The sequence below is a fragment of the Girardinichthys multiradiatus genome, chromosome 4 (assembly GCF_021462225.1).
Source record: "Girardinichthys multiradiatus isolate DD_20200921_A chromosome 4, DD_fGirMul_XY1, whole genome shotgun sequence".
In the NCBI taxonomy this organism is placed as follows: Eukaryota; Metazoa; Chordata; class Actinopteri; order Cyprinodontiformes; family Goodeidae; genus Girardinichthys; species Girardinichthys multiradiatus.
In genome coordinates, this window is record NC_061797.1 from 23,825,887 (window position 1) to 23,844,494 (window position 18,608).

Consider the following 18,608-nt stretch of genomic DNA (forward strand, 5'->3'; position numbering starts at 1 on the left):
GGAAAAACGCACGTATGTGACGCAACTTTAGCGTTTTAGATACGTTTTGAAAGTAGTTAAGTTGTGAACAACTGGACTCCGGCCATTAAAAGCGTAATATACATTTGAAAAAAATCCCACCAATGGCAAAAAATAAATAAATAAAACAAAATAGGAGCCGCATGGAAAACAAGCCAGACTGTTTGTGCGTCATGAACCACTGTGAGCCCATAAAGCGCTAATGCGCCAAATCCCACAGGAGTACCGCAAATACGGCGAACATTTTCCGACTTACATTAACAACATCGTCAGCATACAGCATGGAAAATACATAGCACACATCTCTTCTTACCAGATTTCGGTCGTCGTTTGAGGAGGTCGCCGCTCTTTGTCTAGCTGCGTTGTTAGCAAAACGGATGGCTCTCAAGCAACACGGTGGTGGAGGATAATTTAGCTAGTTAGGCCAAAGGTTCTGAGCTGAGTAAAAGCACTTATTTGAATATTGCGGCGTTTTAAGACAGTAAAAGGTTGCCGTTCAAGCACTGTTGAAGCAGGTAACCTTCACCGTCCACTAACGAGGATCAACTGTAAGCGTTACGTGCGGAACGACGGTAAATAAAGCTTTTAGAGGGGGACGTCACAACTAGAAGGGGGCGGGGCCTGTCCGTAACCACGTAACCGAAATCAATTCACTCTTGATGTTTTTTTTATACTAATTTTTATCAACAATCACGGCTCAAATACCACATTTTTCTAAAACAGACAAACCCACGGGAAAATATAACTTGCTTTGCCATTTAGATGTATTTAATATCACATTTAAAATGTATTTTCACTAGTTTAAACATTAAAACATTTAACTATAATATTATATTTTCATGCTTAAAGATACAAATATATGGTGTCCAATTCCTAAAAGTATATTTTGCTTAAAACATTTGACCTTAAATGCGAAAGTTTTTGAAAACAAATATAATCAGGTATTTCTTACAATTATTTGAGCGTCACGGTGCAGTTTTTTAGATCTCTATCTGCTACGTCTCTATTTTTTTTAAACTTTCGGAATCAAAGCTATTTCAGAGTGAAAATGGAATTAAAACAAGGTGTAAACTTTGTGAGAACCAATGATGAACAAGCAAATTTCACATTTCCGATGACTCATTTTGGAGCAAGTGAGACTGCTCAGATGACCTCTGTTTGTGTAACGACGGCGTTAACACATTTCTAATTTTTTAGGATTAAGTAACTACAATGTCGTGACGTACAAGTACCTGACTAAATGAATTATTGTGAAATATTTGTCTTGATAAAATCTTTTTATGCATACAAATGTATGGTTAGATGCAACCATGTAAATACAGCCAGATGATACAGGTTAGGTAAAGGAGTCTAAATTGTAGAGAAAGAAATTAAATAAAATTCCAAAACTGAATACTGTTGCAGTGACAACTAACACACCATAGATTATCGTTGGTCCTGAAATGGCTGAAGAAGGCTGTTTACCTTCCTCTGGTACAGCTGAGAAACACCTCTCAAGGCATTGGGGTTACGATGGCAATAAAAGAAGCAGATGCACACCAAGTCTGAGATAAGGTTACTTAAAGTCACTTCTAAGAACATTTCACAACTTAAGACAAATATTTTCAGTTTTCACAAACTTTATTTATGACTTAAAGTTTAGTCAAAGAGACCAAATCCCATGTCGTCATCAGACTCCTCAGACTCTTCTTTCTTCTCCTCCTTCTTCTCTTCGACAGCTGCAAAACCAAATAAAACACTTTTACTTTCAAGATATACCAAACTCATTTTTTTCTAAAAGTGGTCAAAATATTACTTCACTACAACATAGTAAAAATCGTGTGCATCGAATATATTGCCTATATGATTTGTACACACCAGGTCAACTTCATAAGGTTAAAACATATTTCTGGGTTATTCAAATGTAATAAAATATGGGAGCATGCCGTTGTTATATTTAATAGCACTTGTGCTAAGTGTTAACAATTGTGACAAATGAGGTGCAGAGGTAAAATCCTGACCTGCAGCAGGAGCTGCAGCTCCACCTGAGCCAGCAGCTGCAGAGCTGGCAACGGCGACAGCACCACCTGCTGGCACGCTAGCTAGCTTGCTGTAACCTGAAGAAAGAAGAGTTGGGAGAAAATATACAAAGCATGAAACACAGTAAAAACAAGATCAAAAACATGTCCTAAACTGGGTTTTAGCCAACATTTTCACAGACAGTAGATTGTTTGTTACTTTTTTTTATTTTTGTTTTATTCATCCTGCATCTATTTTTTTTTTCTCTTCACAACACCAAACATCAGAACTAGTCACAGCCACATTTGAACTGACTTCAGAAAAATTAAAAGCACAGTTTGAGTAATTATATTTGATACATCCTAGCATGCAACCTAACCAAACACAGACATAATTAAACAAAGAAATGATTTTAAGATGGCAAACGTACCAGTGGCAATCACCTCATTTACATTCTTCCCTTTGAGTTCTGAGACGACCTGTTAGAAACAAAAAATAACCATGAATATCTCAAGATGTTCCCAGCTGCTGGTGAAAACACATTCACTGTTACTGGGAGGAAAAAGAAAAGCAGTGGCTCTGTACCTTGCTCAGACGGGTGTCATCAGCCTCGATGCCAACGCTGTCCAGGATCTTCTTAATGTCCTTGGCCTCCGGGTTAACATTGCCCCCCAGGGCGGCAAGCAGGTAAGCAGCGACGTAACGCATCCTGAAACGCAGGCAGTCATTTATAGTGGTCTACTTTATTATTTTCTTGGCTAGATTTACATTTTCCAAAGACAGCAACCCCTTACTTAATGAGGGAAACAGAAAAGGACTTGTATTATAACAATCTAAATGTAAGGAATAATCTAAATCAGCTTCAGATTTCAATCTGAACAAAACTGTGAAGATTTCAGGGGAATAAGTCATTTATTTATACATTCAATTGGAACATTTCCATCTATATATTATGGGGGCATATGCTGTTAGAAATCTTTTTAGGTCTCTGGAGATGACCCACACCTATTTGGTGGCAACAATGCACCTAATAGTCGTTTGCCAACCACCAATAAACCCAAGAAGGACTCTGGAGAATGCATACTGAGGAGATAATTCAGTCATCTGATTAAGGGGTGTTGAACCAGGGATACGTCTTAACAGTCGCAGGACACCGGCTCTTGAGGACAGAAATAATCATGGATATCTGAAGATGTGTCCATCCTGATCTAGAGCAGAGTTTCTCAATCCTGGTCCTCAAGCCTTACCCGTTTCAGATGTTTCTCTGCTTCAACACATCCGGGTTTAATTGATGATTCTCAGATGACTGCAATTATCTGAATCAGGTGTGTTAAAGCAGAGGAACATCTATGTGTGCCTTGAGGACCAGGGCTGGAAAAACAAACGGATCCAGAGGCCAACTACACGGCTTTACGCGACCCCCGATGGGGTCCCGAGCCTATCTTTGATGAACCTATGCTCTAATTTACCACTAATTCACATCGCTTACTCACAAAAATAGAAAGGAACTACATATACGATCCTACTTGCAATTATTAAACCCACTAACTGTAAACACAGATATTTAACTTTCCATCCTGGGTGACTTCAGTGTGTGTCAACGAAACCAGCTTTAAATCATATCAGATGTGTTTAAACGAGCCCATCAATGACAAACCAAACTGAAATACTGACTGAATTAAAACATATTTTAGTATTAAACCCATTACAAAGCATGCGTTTCCCTCCCGCTGCAGTAAGCTAGCCGGACATCAGATTAGCTCGCAGAAAAATACATTAAATCGGGTGGAAACGCCGCGGTTAAACACTTAAAGCTGTCGGGGCTGGAAGGTTACTGTTTTATTTACATATCGGGGCTATTTTCGCAGAGAATGCTGCGTTTTCTAGTCAAAAAAAAAGACACTCACTTGAGCTAAGAAGGAAAACGCGTGTTCACTACGAGGGTGGCACAGACAGAAAGGACGTTACGTCACTGGAGGAAGGCGGAAAAGGTCTTTCTTCTTCGTGAGTGATGGAAAGTAAATAAGATCCTCCAAGAAACCCTGCAGCGCCGGAGGATCCTGGCAGTTTCTCTACTGATACTCAGCTAGGATCTCAGTCAGTCAGTCATTTTCTATACCGCTTATTCCATAGTGGGTCGCGGGGAAGATGGTGCCTATATCCAGCAGTCTATAGGTGGGAAGCGGGGTACAGCCTGGACAGGCCGCCAGTCCATCGCAGGGCAACACACAAACAAGGGCAATTTAGAGTGACCAATTAACAAGCATGTCTTTGAACTGTGGGAGGAAGCCGGAGAACCCACGCATGCACGGGGAGAACATGCAAGCTCCATGCAGAAAGACGGGAATCGAACCCAGGACCTTCTTGCTGCAAGGCAACAGTGCTACCAACTGCGCCACCGTGCAGCCTTCAACTGCAAATTCCAAGATCCCGAGGAATTTTTTTTATTAGACATACTGATTATATTTTTGAGAAATAATAAATCCATAGTTTCTTTGAATCTATGACTGAAAACGTTTTTCTTTATAGGTTTCTAGCGTCATGTTTTTTTGTTTTTTTTTTATCTTAGAAAACTTTACTTCTCAGGACATTCTTCCTAAACATCTGTTAAACATTAAACAAAAGTAACAGTCAAGAACCCTCATCGGATCATTCAAGGTGGGATTTTTAAGGTCACACAAAAATGACCCTCAGAGATCGTTGTCACTATATCTACAGCAACCAATAACTTGAGCTGTGCCTCCTGCTTTGTATTTTAGGCAATCACATCACATATTTTATCATTTGGGAACCTGTTTAATAACTAAAAAAAAACCAGGCGTAACACTGCAAAAGTAACACTTGGGCCAACTACCTTCTTCAGAGTGCCCTCTCTCTTAAGACCATGCACATGTTATCTTTTCTCATCATATGAATGTCTTGAAATGTTAAGTTAATTAAAATCAATGCTTTGTTTTTGCAGCTCATTAGCACTGCTGCTGATCTGGCCGACCTCTTCTTCTTCAAATTGCCTATGCTGCTATGTTTGTTCTGGGTTATGATTGGTTTTGGTCACCAGAAAGGAACAGGTAAAGCTGAAACAGAATACAGACTGCAACAGAGGGAGTGAGCACTGTAAACATCAGTTGTGCAGTGCTCTTTAGTGTGAACAACCGGCTGCACTTGTTGCACATTGCTGCAGACATACAGCTCAGATCTGCTGCTAAGCTTCTGTTCGGAGATCAGTCTTAGAAACATAGTACCTATAGTTTCATCAGGGCGAAACTGCTTCTTTAGACATTCCCACTCACAGAGTTAATGCTTTGAGATTATTTACAGTCAAACACATGCCACCAATGTTAATCAGTCTTTGTGTTTATGGAGCATATATCCTTGATTTTTACTCACACCTAGTAAGCAAAAGTCTGGTGTGGTTTTTAAAAAGAGGTCTGTCCAATATAAATAAATAGTAAAAATAGTTAGGAAATCTTACTATCATGCTGCCTCAATTTGTTTGAACAATGCCAAAGTTTTTTTTTTAGTCATGATTAAACCTTCTGCCAGTGACCCAGATGTGTTTTTGGCCTTAACATTTTGGTTTTTTTACGTTTAAGGAACAAGAGCATACGTTTTATTTGCAAATACATTTATGTGAAGAGTCAACATGTATGATATGTATTATTTTTCTTCTTAACTTTTCCATAATGATACAATGTGCTAGACATCAACCTCTGTGTTGAATCTTTGCGGCTGGTTACCCATTACTGTTTGGGGTCTATCACAGTTTGTTGGATTCTGTTTATCCTTCAATGTCAGGGGGCTCCATCATTCTGGAAAATACACAGATCATGGTCAAATAGTGCATGGATTACTAGAAGAAGTTTCTCTTGGAGGACATCTGATCCCACTTTTTATTTGTGGCAGTGTTCCAGGTTAGAAAACCCATTCACTTTATGGGAACATCTCTGGTACATGCAGTGTAACAGGATGTGTCACTATTGGTGTTAGGCAGGATTTTTTTTTTTGAGACCAATAATTTTCCAGCTGTCCCAAGCAACCAGGAGCATTCATTAGATAAAATATAATAGCACCGGTCTTCTGCTGTCCATCCTTGTAATTCCTATGGCATCTAAATTTTGCCTCGAACAAAATGAGCTCTTTTTGCTACCATTATGGCCACAAAGCCAGCTGTCAATAAGTATTTGCCTCATTATGGGTGCAGATGCACCCATATACATCTCCTGTCAATGTTTAGCAAGCTCTGGACTAGTGGCAACATACAGGGGTTGGACAATGAAACTGAAACACCTGTCATTTTAGTGTGGGAGGTTTCATGGATAAATTGGACCAGCCTGGTAGCCAGTCTTCATTGATTGCACATTGCACCAGTAAGAGCAGAGTGTGAAGGTTCAATTAGCAGGGTAAGAGCACAGTTTTGCTCAAAATATTGAAATGCACACAACATTATGGGTGACATACCAGAGTTCAAAAGAGGACAAATTGTTGGTGCACATCTTGCTGGTGCATCTGTGACCAAGACAGCAAGTCTTTGTGATGTATCAAGAGCCACGGTATCCAGGGTAATGTCAGCATACCACCAAGAAGGTCGAACCACGTCCAACAGGATTCACTGTGGACGCAAGAAGAAGCTGTCTGAAAGGGATGTTCGGGTGCTAACCCGGATTGTATCCAAAAAACATAAAACCACGGCTGCCCAAATCACGGCAGAATTAAATGTGCACCTCAACTCTCCTGTTTCCACCAGAACTGTCCGTCAGGAGCTCCACAGGCTCAATATACACGGCCGGGCTGCTATAGCCAAACCTTTGGTCACTCATGCCAATGCCAAACGTTGGTTTCAATGGTGCAAGGAGTGCAAATCTTGGGCTGTGGACAATGTGAAACATGTATTGTTCTCTGATGAGTCCACCTTTACTGTTTTCCCCACATCCGGGAGAGTTACGGTGTGGAGAAGCCCCAAAGAAGCGTACCATCCAGACTGTTGCATGCCCAGAGTGAAGCATGGGGGTGGATCAGTGATGGTTTGGGCTGCCATATCATGGCATTCCCTTGGCCCAATACTTGTGCTAGATGGGCGCGTCACTGCCAAGGACTACCGAACCATTCTTGAGGACCATGTGCATCCAATGGTTCAAACATTGTATCCTGAAGGTGGTGCCGTGTATCAGGATGACAATGAACCAATACACACAGCAAGACTGGTGAAAGATTGGTTTGATGAACATGAAAGTGAAGTTGAACATCTCCCATGGCCTGCACAGTCACCAGATCTAAATATTATTGAGCCACTTTGGGGTGTTTTGGAGGAGCGAGTCAGGAAACGTTTTCCTCCACCAGTATCACGTAGTGACCTGGCCACTATCCTGCAAGAAGAATGGCTTAAAATCCCTCTGACCACTGTGCAGGACTTGTATATGTCATTCCCAAGACGAATTGACGCTGTATTGCCCGCAAAAGGAGGCCCTACATCATACTAATAAATTATTGTGGTCTAAAACCAGGTGTTTCAGTTTCATTGTCCAACCTCTGTAATTCTGTCATGAACTTCTCTGAGAAGAAACACTTCTGGGTTTTATAAAGGTTCTTCACTGCATCTTGATGATCTACTAAACTGTTCTTTTAGTTGCAATAACCTTAGAAGCAGCTTCCTTGCACATGAAACTATTTTGATTCAAAGCAATGATGGCTGCACAGTTTTTTGCAAGTAATCATTGGTAGCATAAGAACATATTGGTTCAAGCCCCTCTGTTCATCCTTATAGCCAATCAGTCTGCTAGTTAATTTAATATTTAAGATGGACTCTTTCACAACTTCATCAGTGACCTAACCATACTGACGTGAAGATGGCTGATCATTTTATTCACTTATGAAGTGAAAATTTTAAACTTAAAAGCATGAGTTGCGGTGAAAAGTAGGATCTCTCTGAAAATAAATACAAATCATTTGAAGGTTCATAAATGTAAGCACACTTTATTGAGTTTCTGATACAACTATATTCACATTCCACATCAATGTAACGGCAAATACCAAAACAAAACCAAACAACACAAAATAACACAACACCATTTACTGATCTTATTAGTATTAAATCAGATTAGACCAAAAGATCTTAAAACATTATCAACAATTTGAACAAATGTTTTAAATTTGGTCTTAGTGTGATAAAGAACAATTATTTCAGATCTCAGAAAAGAAGCACCAATATTGGACCATATATTCTTTGTGATTCAGAGCTTCCTTCTGGAAAGGCTGAGCTGATATTGCCCTGGTATACAGTCAAAATGGAAGTACCAGTTCCTGGTATCTTCTGTTTTTTTTTCTTTGTTTTTTAGGAAAACCATTTATAAAACTTGAGAAAAGTTATCAAAAGAAAACCGTTATAAAAAAATATTCTATTGATCATTTAGATTTACAGACAAGGAAACCCTGTAAAAAGTTGAACTCAGACAATGGCCATGGACATTCAGAGGATCTGTGACTATGCAGTGTCATTATGTCTTATTATGTTTCCTTTCTGATATTAACGTGTGTGTGAAGATGAAACTAAGCAAGCTACTGTTGGATTTAACAGAATTAAGGAACAAAGGTTTTTCTAAGTTAAGACTTTTATTTACATTCAACTCAAAAGTAAACTATAAATAAGCTACAAAATAAGGTCTTAATATCTACGTTTTGACATAAGAATAATATGCAATCCCTCTATTTAGCATTAAAAAGGTGTCATATATGACTTAGAAAACGACAAACTGTTCTAAGTAGATATGAAGACATTGAAATGGTCATTTTCAATATATCCACCAATTAATGGGTACCGCTTTCTAATAAAACTCCACTTATGAATAATAATTAGTGAGCCATTTGTAATTATAAAACTGCCATAGGAAATTATTTAAAGGCAAGACAGGAGGCAAAAAGGATCTGTTTCTCACCAAATAATGAATCCACATTAATGTATGAATAGCTCCACATACCGGCTTACAGACTATTTATAAAGTCCTAATTAATAACAGGTTTAACTGTATAGGAATATTTTATAAGGGCAGTTTTACTGTAAAGCTGTACCCATTTATAAGCACATTTTTGTACTGATTTGCTACTTGCAGCCCACAAATGAAACTGCTTCTGATCATCTTGGACTATAAGTTACACCAGCAGACAGATGTAGGCAAACACTTTAACACTCCTTCCTGTTTATATCTTTACCTCACAATGCTAAATAGTGCTCAGTAGAAGGCAATTACGCAATATGTTGCTGCTTGCTCCCTTAAACCTTATGACAATCACCCATTAGGCTTTAAGTTTCATAGTTTAAGTATGTATTTAGACACTGATCAGCATGTTGTTGTAGTAAAGCTGTGTAACTCATGTATCACAGTACACCTTTAGCATCATGTTTACTGCAATTGTTAGTAACATTCCGTCATACAATGTTGTTTGCTTGTTTTGCACCAATGGTTTTGTTTTTAGTTTGTAAAATGACTTTGCATAGATAATTGATTTGCATTAAGCCTGTTCTATTCTTACATTTTGCCCAACAATTAGGCTTTCTCCCCCCTAAACATTAGTGTAATCCAAGAGCGTAGCCATTAAATAAAGCTGCCCTGTTTGCTCAGAATGTATTATTTATGCAACTTTAAATGTTAACATCCTCTTCATGAAAACATGACACCATATCAGCATACTACTCTATAACATCTACCTTGAAATTATTCAAAAACGAATGGAATATTTCAGTGGGAGATGTCTAATTTGGTGTAAAGAGATTTTGTTAAAGTCTGAAATGCCACAAAAATATAACACCAAACTTTACCTTCATGCATTGCTTGCAAAAACTGACTGTATTTACACTGGCTTTATGTCATGTCTGTTATGTGAGAACATGCTAAAAATGACAGCTTTATTTAACTTGATTTTTGTGTATTTTGGGGAAATAAAACCCTTAAAACTACTTCTTCACTGAAAATGTTTCTCTCCAAAATAGCTGTTAAAGCCACTTTACCCATCATTGATATCCTTCATTGATCAGAGCTATTGTTGCTCTAGTGCCCCAGTGATGCAGCACATCAATCCTGAGACAACTGTATGGCTTCGGCAGCTAAAACATGCTCTACACATAGAACATCAAACGTACCTTTAGAAATAAAGGTACGTTTTAAGACAGTTTTAATCTCAAAATTAACTTTTGTTTTTCCTTCACTTGAAAAGCAAGAAATTACTCATCTCACTTATGCTGTTCTAGTTAACAAGGAGAAGTTTTACTAACTCAAATAATTCCCAACATAAAACATTTCAACAAATGATTTTTTTCCCCCAGGATCCAAAGATGCAAAGACTTCAGGAATACAAATTGTTAATGTACATGCAGTGACATATATGTAAATGGAGTCTCCATTATATGAGAGATTAGAGCGACATTATGGACCTTATTGCATAAAAGAAACATTTAAGGATTTTGCGTTTCTTTGGAAATAGAAAGCATGCATGTAAGAAACGAGGCAAAGTCAGTTTTAAGACAATTATTTATCGATACATTTTTAATTCATCGTGGGAATCCCTGAACCTTCCTGCTGTTTCTGAGAGCATCATTATAAAGATAAATAATTATTTAAAATGTTAATTTTTTTATTTGTTATTAACTGTCAAAATCAAGTTAATGTAAATTGAGATGTTCACGTTTGTTTTAAAATCCACAGGAAGAAACTAAAATTGCAGCGACTCTACCGCCACACAGATCCAAGAAAGGGAACAAATCTCTACATTCATTTATGAACAACGGCAGACCTTAAGGTCATAATCCAAAAAAATGGGATCATCCATAAGAAATGCTACTAGGTCAGTAGAAAAATTGCTTAGACTGGCAGAAATCACTAAATAACATGTCTGCTCTAAGCTAGAAGCCGCTGGACCACTGGTGTCACCGTCTACAGTTTTACATCAGACTGCCGCCAAATAAAGAAACGTCTGTCATCAAATTTAAGCATCTTCAAGCTCCAGCAAAGTTTGCAGCTGATCACATCAGACAAAGGAACGGTACTGTGTTTTACAGTAATACAAAGATCAGTTGTATGGGAGACTTAATCTAGTGTCAAGCATAGTGGTGGTAGTATTATGTTGCTTTGTAGTAAAGATGGGACGGAAGAGGTTCATAGTAGTTAGTTATGAAATCTCAAACTATAACATGAAGAGTGAAACCTGAAAAGAGCGAGGCGTTCCCACAGGAACAACTACCAAAATGATGTAGAACTGAGAAAATAACTTAACAGACATATGTATCATGATGAGATGAGTGGAAAATAGTCTCGGCTCAGGCCGACTGCAGAGTGTGTGCTTCTGACGGTGTCAAACTCTGAGAAATGTCATAATGTGAGGCTCTGTGGTGGCACCAGCTCATTCTAGTCCTGCTGAGACTCCATTAAATCCCTACTGGGCTTGTTATTGTACAGTATGATGTTAGAAAACCCAAGCCTTGACATTACTGTGATTATCTGTTGTTTTGGGTTTTTTGTTTAACCAAACATCATTTCTATCTTAACTCCCAAGCCTTTGTATTGCTGACATGTCTGTGAAATCCCACTAAATAAGTTTAAAGTTTGCTCACTTAAATGATTTACATATCTTTTTGTCAAAAAAGAAACATACTTTGTTGTTGTAATTCCTGCCACAAGCGTTTAATCACCAGCACTTAACTCTAAAATGTTCAAATAAAACCAGGTTAGTTTCCACAGCACATTACATAAATATGTTTGCCCTGAGGCACTTGGTAGTGGCTGTGATAAAACAAACAAAAAAAACCTTTTCTGTCACACAGTTTACTTCTAAATAACTCCCAAATCTGCATTCAAATTGTCAAGTCAAAGACAATCATAATCATTCTAGTATATCTAGAGTTTTAGTGTCAAGTACAGTAACAGTGGTGAATATTGAAATGCTACTGAGATTAGAAGCACAATATACAGCATGGTAGAAATAACTAAAATTAGTCAAGTGTTTTTTCCTTTTCTTGTGTGTGAAGGGAGTGGAGTGGGGGGGATAAAAGAGAGACTAGAGTAGGTAACCAAAATAACTAAAACGGGACACCACTGGGAGCCGAGCAGGAAGCCGGAAAAAACTCCTACTGCGGATAGTTGTTCTGTTGTCGGCGCTTTGCCGACCTCATTTTCTCAAAACGTGACTCCATTTCCTCGAGGACTTTGGGGGTGTACCTTACAACCAGCTTCACTGTGCCCTGAGCTGCTTTGAGGAGTTCCACAGCTTTCTCATGGTGCTCTCCCTCCACGCTCTGAGGAAACAGAAAATACACCCATTTCACAACCTGGAATCTGTGTTTTTAGAAGGAAAAGACAAAGACTACCTCACTGAATCTACTATGTTACGAATTATTTATTTCATTAGAAAGAAGCTAAGGGCAGGCGCAAATTAGAATATTGTTACATTTCTGAAATGCAATTCAAAAAGTAAAACTCCTATTATATTTATTACTCACATTATATATATCATAAAATATCATAATATTCATAATCATCAAAATATATTATTTTGATGATTATGGCTTATATTTTAATGAAGATTAATAAAAAATGTTTTTTTAAACAGAACTGTTATGTTATGGCCAACACAATCAACTGCTGTCTTTCTCAATCCAAAAGGTGAGTACAAAAGGTAAAGAAATAAGATGGCTGCTCACGGAGTCCTGGATTCAAGCATTTTACCTGAAAGTTTAGTGGAAGGAAAAAGATGTGGTAGAAAGAAGTTCACAAAAAACTTGGATAACTGCAGACTTAAGAGGACTGTGAAGCAAAATCATTCAAGAGTTGAAGAGTCGGGTGGGATGCACAAGGACTGCAGCTGCAATTATGGCTTTAGGGGCCACAGGAAACTGACATATCCAGGACACGGGCTACAACTGTGGCAATCCTGGGGTAAAGCTTGAACAAAAGACCATATCAAAAATGTCTTACCTGGGCTAAGGAGTCAAGGGAATGGACTGCTGAGGTGAGACGCGGTATCCAAGTTACTTAAGGTACGTTGAAGTTTCTGAAGTCTGCGATGATCGTTACAGAAAATAAAGTACCTTAGCTGCAACTGGCACTGATGACATTGAGGCAATTCACACTGTATTAACATTGTATGTAAGCAAAACCTTAAAACAGTTTGGCTCCTCTTGCACACAGCTGTACTAGAGGTTAGGATACTAAGGAGCTGGTTGTGGATTTCTGCAGGCGGAAACCCAGTGGACTCTTATAGATACCTGGATATTTACCTGAACAATAAACTGGACAAATGAAAACTGATGCTCTTTAACGGAAGGTTCAGAGCAGACTCTACCTGCTAAGGAGACTAAGATGTTTTGGAGTACTGGTTGAGCTCTTTAAGGCCTTTTTTGACTCGGTGGTGGCATCGGCCATCTTCTACAGTGTTTTGTGTTGGACCAACTGCTAATCAACAACTGAGAAAAAGCGTTTAGATAAGCTAATCCGGACGTCCAGCAGTGTCCTAGGGTTCCCCCTCGACCCAGTGCAGGTGGTGGGAGACAGAAGGACTCTAGCAAAAATATCACTGTTGGACAATGTCTCCCACCCCATGCATGAAGCTGCTGCAGAACTGGAGAGCTCCTTCAGTGACAAACTGCTGCAACGTAGGTGCACAAAGGAGGTCCTTCCTCCTAGCATCTGTTTATGACCATTACTGCTCCCAACAAACTCAATAAGTGTTTACACCCCTGCTGTTACTAATAGTTTTTCCATTTTTTTTTTTTTTTGTAAATAGTGTATTGCTGCCTTCTCATGGACAATTACAAATGTTCTTTTTATAACTTTTCAAATCACCCTACTCATTTGAACATTTTATTTAAGATGAGTATGCCATTTTTAATAACTGTACAGTAATTCTATTTCTATCTGAATAACATCAACTGTCCGCAAAATTCTCTACATGCAAACCGAGGTGTGTGTCAGGCTAAAGCTTCCAACTTCCTATAATAATTCTCTGAACGTACCACCCCATTAACAGAAAGAAGCTGGTCGCCTCTTTTCAGGCCTCCGTGGCGGTCAGCGATGCCTCCCGGGATGATCCGTGAGATGTAAATGGGTGAGTTTTGCTCCTTTCCGCCCATTATGTTAAATCCCAGGCCTTCTTCCGTCTTGGGCAGTTCCACCACACGTGGATGCGAGTGTCCCTCACTTGCAGCAAAAGCTGCCACGGTTGCCTAAAAATAAGCAATCGGACTCATTTAGCATTTGGAAATATTTGGCACGCAATGCAAAATGTGAACTGCTACCATAGGAATGAAAGATTGTTGTGCAGAGAGTAGCCTGAGGTTTACCTTAGCTGTGGCGTTGGCTCTGACCTCAGGACTGCTGTTAATGTCCACAGTTTCGTACACATGCTCATAAACCTAAAGATGCATAAAAATAACACCAAATAATTAAAACAATGTCTTGCACCAGTATAGAGAAGGGACTGCACAGTCCAGCTTTTAAAGTGTCTCACTTCTCTGACAGCGTTGCAGAATTCACTCTGCAAGACCCTCTGCAGTGCCTGCAGCTTCTGAGGAGGAACTTCCCCCGTCCTCTGCAGCTTATCGAGCAGCTCAATAGCACGTTTGATATCTGTCAACCAGAACATACACAGCTCCATCACAGTTTAATATTCACAAATGACACTATAAGGTCCAACTGAACACTAAGCCATGGTTTTGTCATTATTTGGTGACGTTTCATTTTTTAATTATGTCAACTTTAATTAAAACTGAAATATTTTGAAGTAATACGTGACTACATTTGAACCTGCACTGCATTGGTTCAGGCTATAACTCTTTTGAGTCGCCTCCTGATTTCAAACCAAACTTCATTATAAAAGAAATATGGAAATTAAAACCATGCATTCTTGCTTAAATAATTTTAAAAGTCTGTATTTTGTCTGACTTATACAACAATAAAACTAAGCTTATTATGAAATCAGATGAAATGCTGCAAATTGCAATACATGAGATTGGACTAAATCACATAAATTGGAAGAGTTTTGCCTTTTTTAAATCTTGGCGTCCATAATAAAATGTATGACCTGGTTTTTACTTGTCCTGCTCATTGATCAGTTTTACAACAAATTTATGAGTGAATCTATTTTATATTGCTGGAGTCCTGTAACTGGGAATGGTTTTAAAATGCCTGAAAATGTTTTCTGAATGATAAAATTAGGCATCATTCCAGGAGGACAACATAGATGGTTTACTAATCTTATCACACTCCTAGCCAAATTTCCAAGGTAAAGCCATTTATTTAAATCTGTACTATATGGTCATTGATCTATATTACATCATCCTATTAACGGATACAAAGAAAAGTGATTTTTTTCCTAATTCTTTCCAATAGCATGCCAGAGGGACCTGACCTACTAACCAGCTGAAGTTAGCAGTTATACTTCTGTTACTATCTAGAGATTTAAACAGCAAACAAGTGCATTACGTTACATTATTTTAGCAGTAGCAGAAATATATGTTGCCAATGGGTTTTAAATAAAAGAAACTGAGTCATATTCTACATTTTTTTGCATTAATACTAGGGCTGAAAATCATGTTAGAAAGTCAGATAATTGAGATACATGTGTTGTTAATGGGGATGATACAGTGATTAACCCACATTTCTCACTCTTCTTTTTGTTTTCCATGATCCAAATTTCCCCAACACTTTACGTGAGATTAGGTTTGTGCATCAATAGTATTGAAAGTCCATCCAACCGGACAAATTATTTACATGCACATTTTTAAAATATAATAGTACACTTGATATACTGAGCAGCTCTAGTTAATTACCAAGCCACTATGGTACCGTGATACTGTTCGAATCTCACTGCAGCCTATGAATGTTGTATAGATCTTCAGATAAGTTTTTGTTATTTGCTACTTCAACTATTTCGAATTGAGTAATTGGCAACAACTCCTGTCATTTCTTGTAAAAAAAAAAAACCCCAAAAACACACAGATAAAAAAACTATGGTTGTGGTGAACTTGTTATAAAACATTCTGAAAATTAAAGGTTTCCTGTCAAAACAGGACATTAAAGTGTTGCATTCTTCTGTTTTCAAGAGGTTAAATTGCTTTGGCACACAAAGAAAATTAATAATTTTACAGTATTACTTAAATCACTGGCCTGGCTCAGTTTATAACATTTATATATAGAGCTAAAATATTGTTGGCTTGTAAGGCATCCTCCGGTCATCAGTGCCGAGAACAACAACTATTTCCTAAAAAACGTCCCTCAAAAAAGGCCTGAAAACAGCAACAACAAACAGTTTACCGTAAAGACTCATTTTTAATCCGTTCGCCTTTACTTTATCTCATTTCTGTGAGGCACGTCTAAAGTGTTCAAGTTTGGTGTGATAAAATAAATAAATAATTGACATTTTAAACGCGTAATAAGCTATTACTAATGTTAATTGGTTACAAATTGATCAGGACCTTTATAACTCTGTTTTATTTTCTTTCTGCTAGTAACGATGAGCACATTTTGATTAGTAAGACTAAATTTCTACATAACTTCACCAGACCAGTTGGGTTGGTCTATCACTGTCTTTGGTCAATATTAGCTAGTTAGCGAGTATGAATAAAACAATATAACGCCGTATTTATTATCGCTTGGCCAAATAAATCAACTTGAATGGTTCATAAGACATGTTTAATGCAGTGTATGCCACCCAACAACACAACATGAATCCGAAAGCAATTCTAGTTTTATTCAAGCAATTGCTAGCTAAGCTAGGTCAATGTTTTTCCTCGTATAACTAAAGCTAGCTAGCTAATTATTGTTACCTCTTTCCAATCGCACCGGCTCCCCAAGAGATGCCATTCTCTAAACAGAATTTGGACGGTCTTAGAGTGATATGGCGCCTTAGGGAATATAAGGAAAACTAAATTTGGTAATCCTGGCAAACGTTTCCTGCACTTAACTGAGACGATAAATCAGATTAGCTCAATTGGCACGGCTAGGCTAGCTGCCAGTGTTGTGGTGCGTTCAAGTAAACCTCGGACAGAGGATAGCCTAGTGAAAAACGGATGTTTTTTCTTGGGTTATTCATAAGATGACTTTCATTTTTGGGGTCGTTTTTATGTTCAGACGTATGTTTAGTTGTTCATTAGATAAATTAGCAATTTATATTCGAGTAACAGTTTTTGAAACCAAGCATGAGGAACCTAAATCCATCTTTGTTGCCCAAATATTTGTCCTTCCTTTTCATCCTTCCATCTTACTCATGTAGTCTTTGTAATCATGATTCATGTTTGGAACTTATTGTAACGTTGTATGTCCAGGCTGAATCTGAATAAAGTTAAACATTAGATTTTGTTCTATTAAAACGGAACACTCAGAAGGAAAACTCAACCGTCACAGAGGAATATGAGAGTCTTTACTGCCCTCTTGTGGTTAATTGTAGCATTGCTTTAGATTCTAGTCCATCAGAAGTGCTGTTGCAGCTGCACTGCTCTCTGTAGGCTGCAACTTTGGAGCATGATTCATTTCTGACCACACCCTATCTAGTGATGAAACACAAACTGCTTCGGACCGTTCATAAAAGAGTGCTGTAACATTGGTGATTGGGGAATGTGCTCAGTCCCTAAACAACAAAACAATTGTGCAGCAGCTATATTTCTTGTTCATCTTTGAGACTGTTTTCATTTATTCATCTACAACCTTAGCTGAAAAAAACACCACATCATAATGTAAAAAAAAGTTCAGTGCTACCTTCATATAATATTATGTTTCTGTCCGCAAACATGGGCTTCATTCTGCCGACTGGCGTCAGTAAGACGTGTGGAATTAGAACATGGCAGTTTTCTTTCACTTGTAAATTGTTGCAACAAAACAGCCTGAGGTTCATACTCCTGGGAACTGGAGCACCTACCTTATCGAGAAAGAATCCCAGTGTTAGAATCATTGTTCCATTTTTTGCTGAGGATGTGTTTGTACATGAATTTAAGGAAATGTGCCCCAGCTTCATCTTAAGGTGAAATTTCGTGAGAGCAGATGGCTTTTCTTCCTGCATCGCAGTGGCTTTGTGGCCATGGTGATAAGCAAATTTTTTGGGGGTGCAAACTTTCTTTCATCTGGTATCACCGAAGGATCCTACCAAGATCCTACTCATCTTTCATCTGAAAGATGAGTGTTCAGCAGCAACACTCATCTTTCAGATGGAGAGAAAATATTAAGTGTAGGGATCTGTATAAAACAAAAAATACGCTCTTTGCAAAATGTTTCGCGTAGGGGATAAATACAGTCTACCTCTGTTCCAGTACAACCTTGAACTGTGACATTTAAACGTGCCATGTTATGCTGTGAGTTGTTTCTGCTGGAGGGGATGTTGCAGTAGTCTCCCAGATGTCGAGGATGGCTTTTCCTTCTGCTCATAGTGAGTGTAGAGCTGGATAAGATCTGTGACGACTGTTCTTTTAAAGATGATTCAAAAATGGGATTACCTTTCACTCATAACAAAATCCTGGGTGTATATCTATATTGTACACAAATGTATGGGTGGCTGAATCTATCACTGTCGACCTCAGGCATGCCCAATGTGTACTCAAAGACTACTTGTACTAGTCTGTA

The 18,608-nt window shown here is 38.3% G+C and overlaps 2 protein-coding genes across 2 annotated transcripts; both read right to left on the bottom strand.

Annotated features, from left to right (window-relative positions):
- Window positions 1–1,619: 1,619 nt before the first annotated feature.
- On the bottom strand, window positions 1,620–4,079 carry LOC124867059 (60S acidic ribosomal protein P2-like). Its single transcript, XM_047363271.1, has 5 exons — window positions 3,924–4,079; window positions 2,602–2,725; window positions 2,447–2,495; window positions 2,019–2,114; window positions 1,620–1,736 (listed from the first exon to the last, which is right to left on the bottom strand). Exons 2-5 carry the CDS (start codon window positions 2,722–2,724, stop codon window positions 1,657–1,659), a joined length of 348 nt encoding a protein of 115 aa, XP_047219227.1. The 5' UTR covers window position 2,725; window positions 3,924–4,079; the 3' UTR covers window positions 1,620–1,656.
- A 3,879-nt stretch (window positions 4,080–7,958) lies between these two features.
- lin7c (lin-7 homolog C (C. elegans)) lies at window positions 7,959–17,026 on the bottom strand. Its single transcript, XM_047363288.1, has 5 exons — window positions 16,823–17,026; window positions 14,506–14,624; window positions 14,339–14,410; window positions 14,012–14,221; window positions 7,959–12,295 (listed from the first exon to the last, which is right to left on the bottom strand). The coding sequence occupies exons 1-5, from the start codon at window positions 16,857–16,859 to the stop codon at window positions 12,128–12,130; spliced, it is 606 nt and encodes a 201-aa protein (XP_047219244.1). The 5' UTR covers window positions 16,860–17,026; the 3' UTR covers window positions 7,959–12,127.
- Window positions 17,027–18,608: the final 1,582 nt, after the last annotated feature.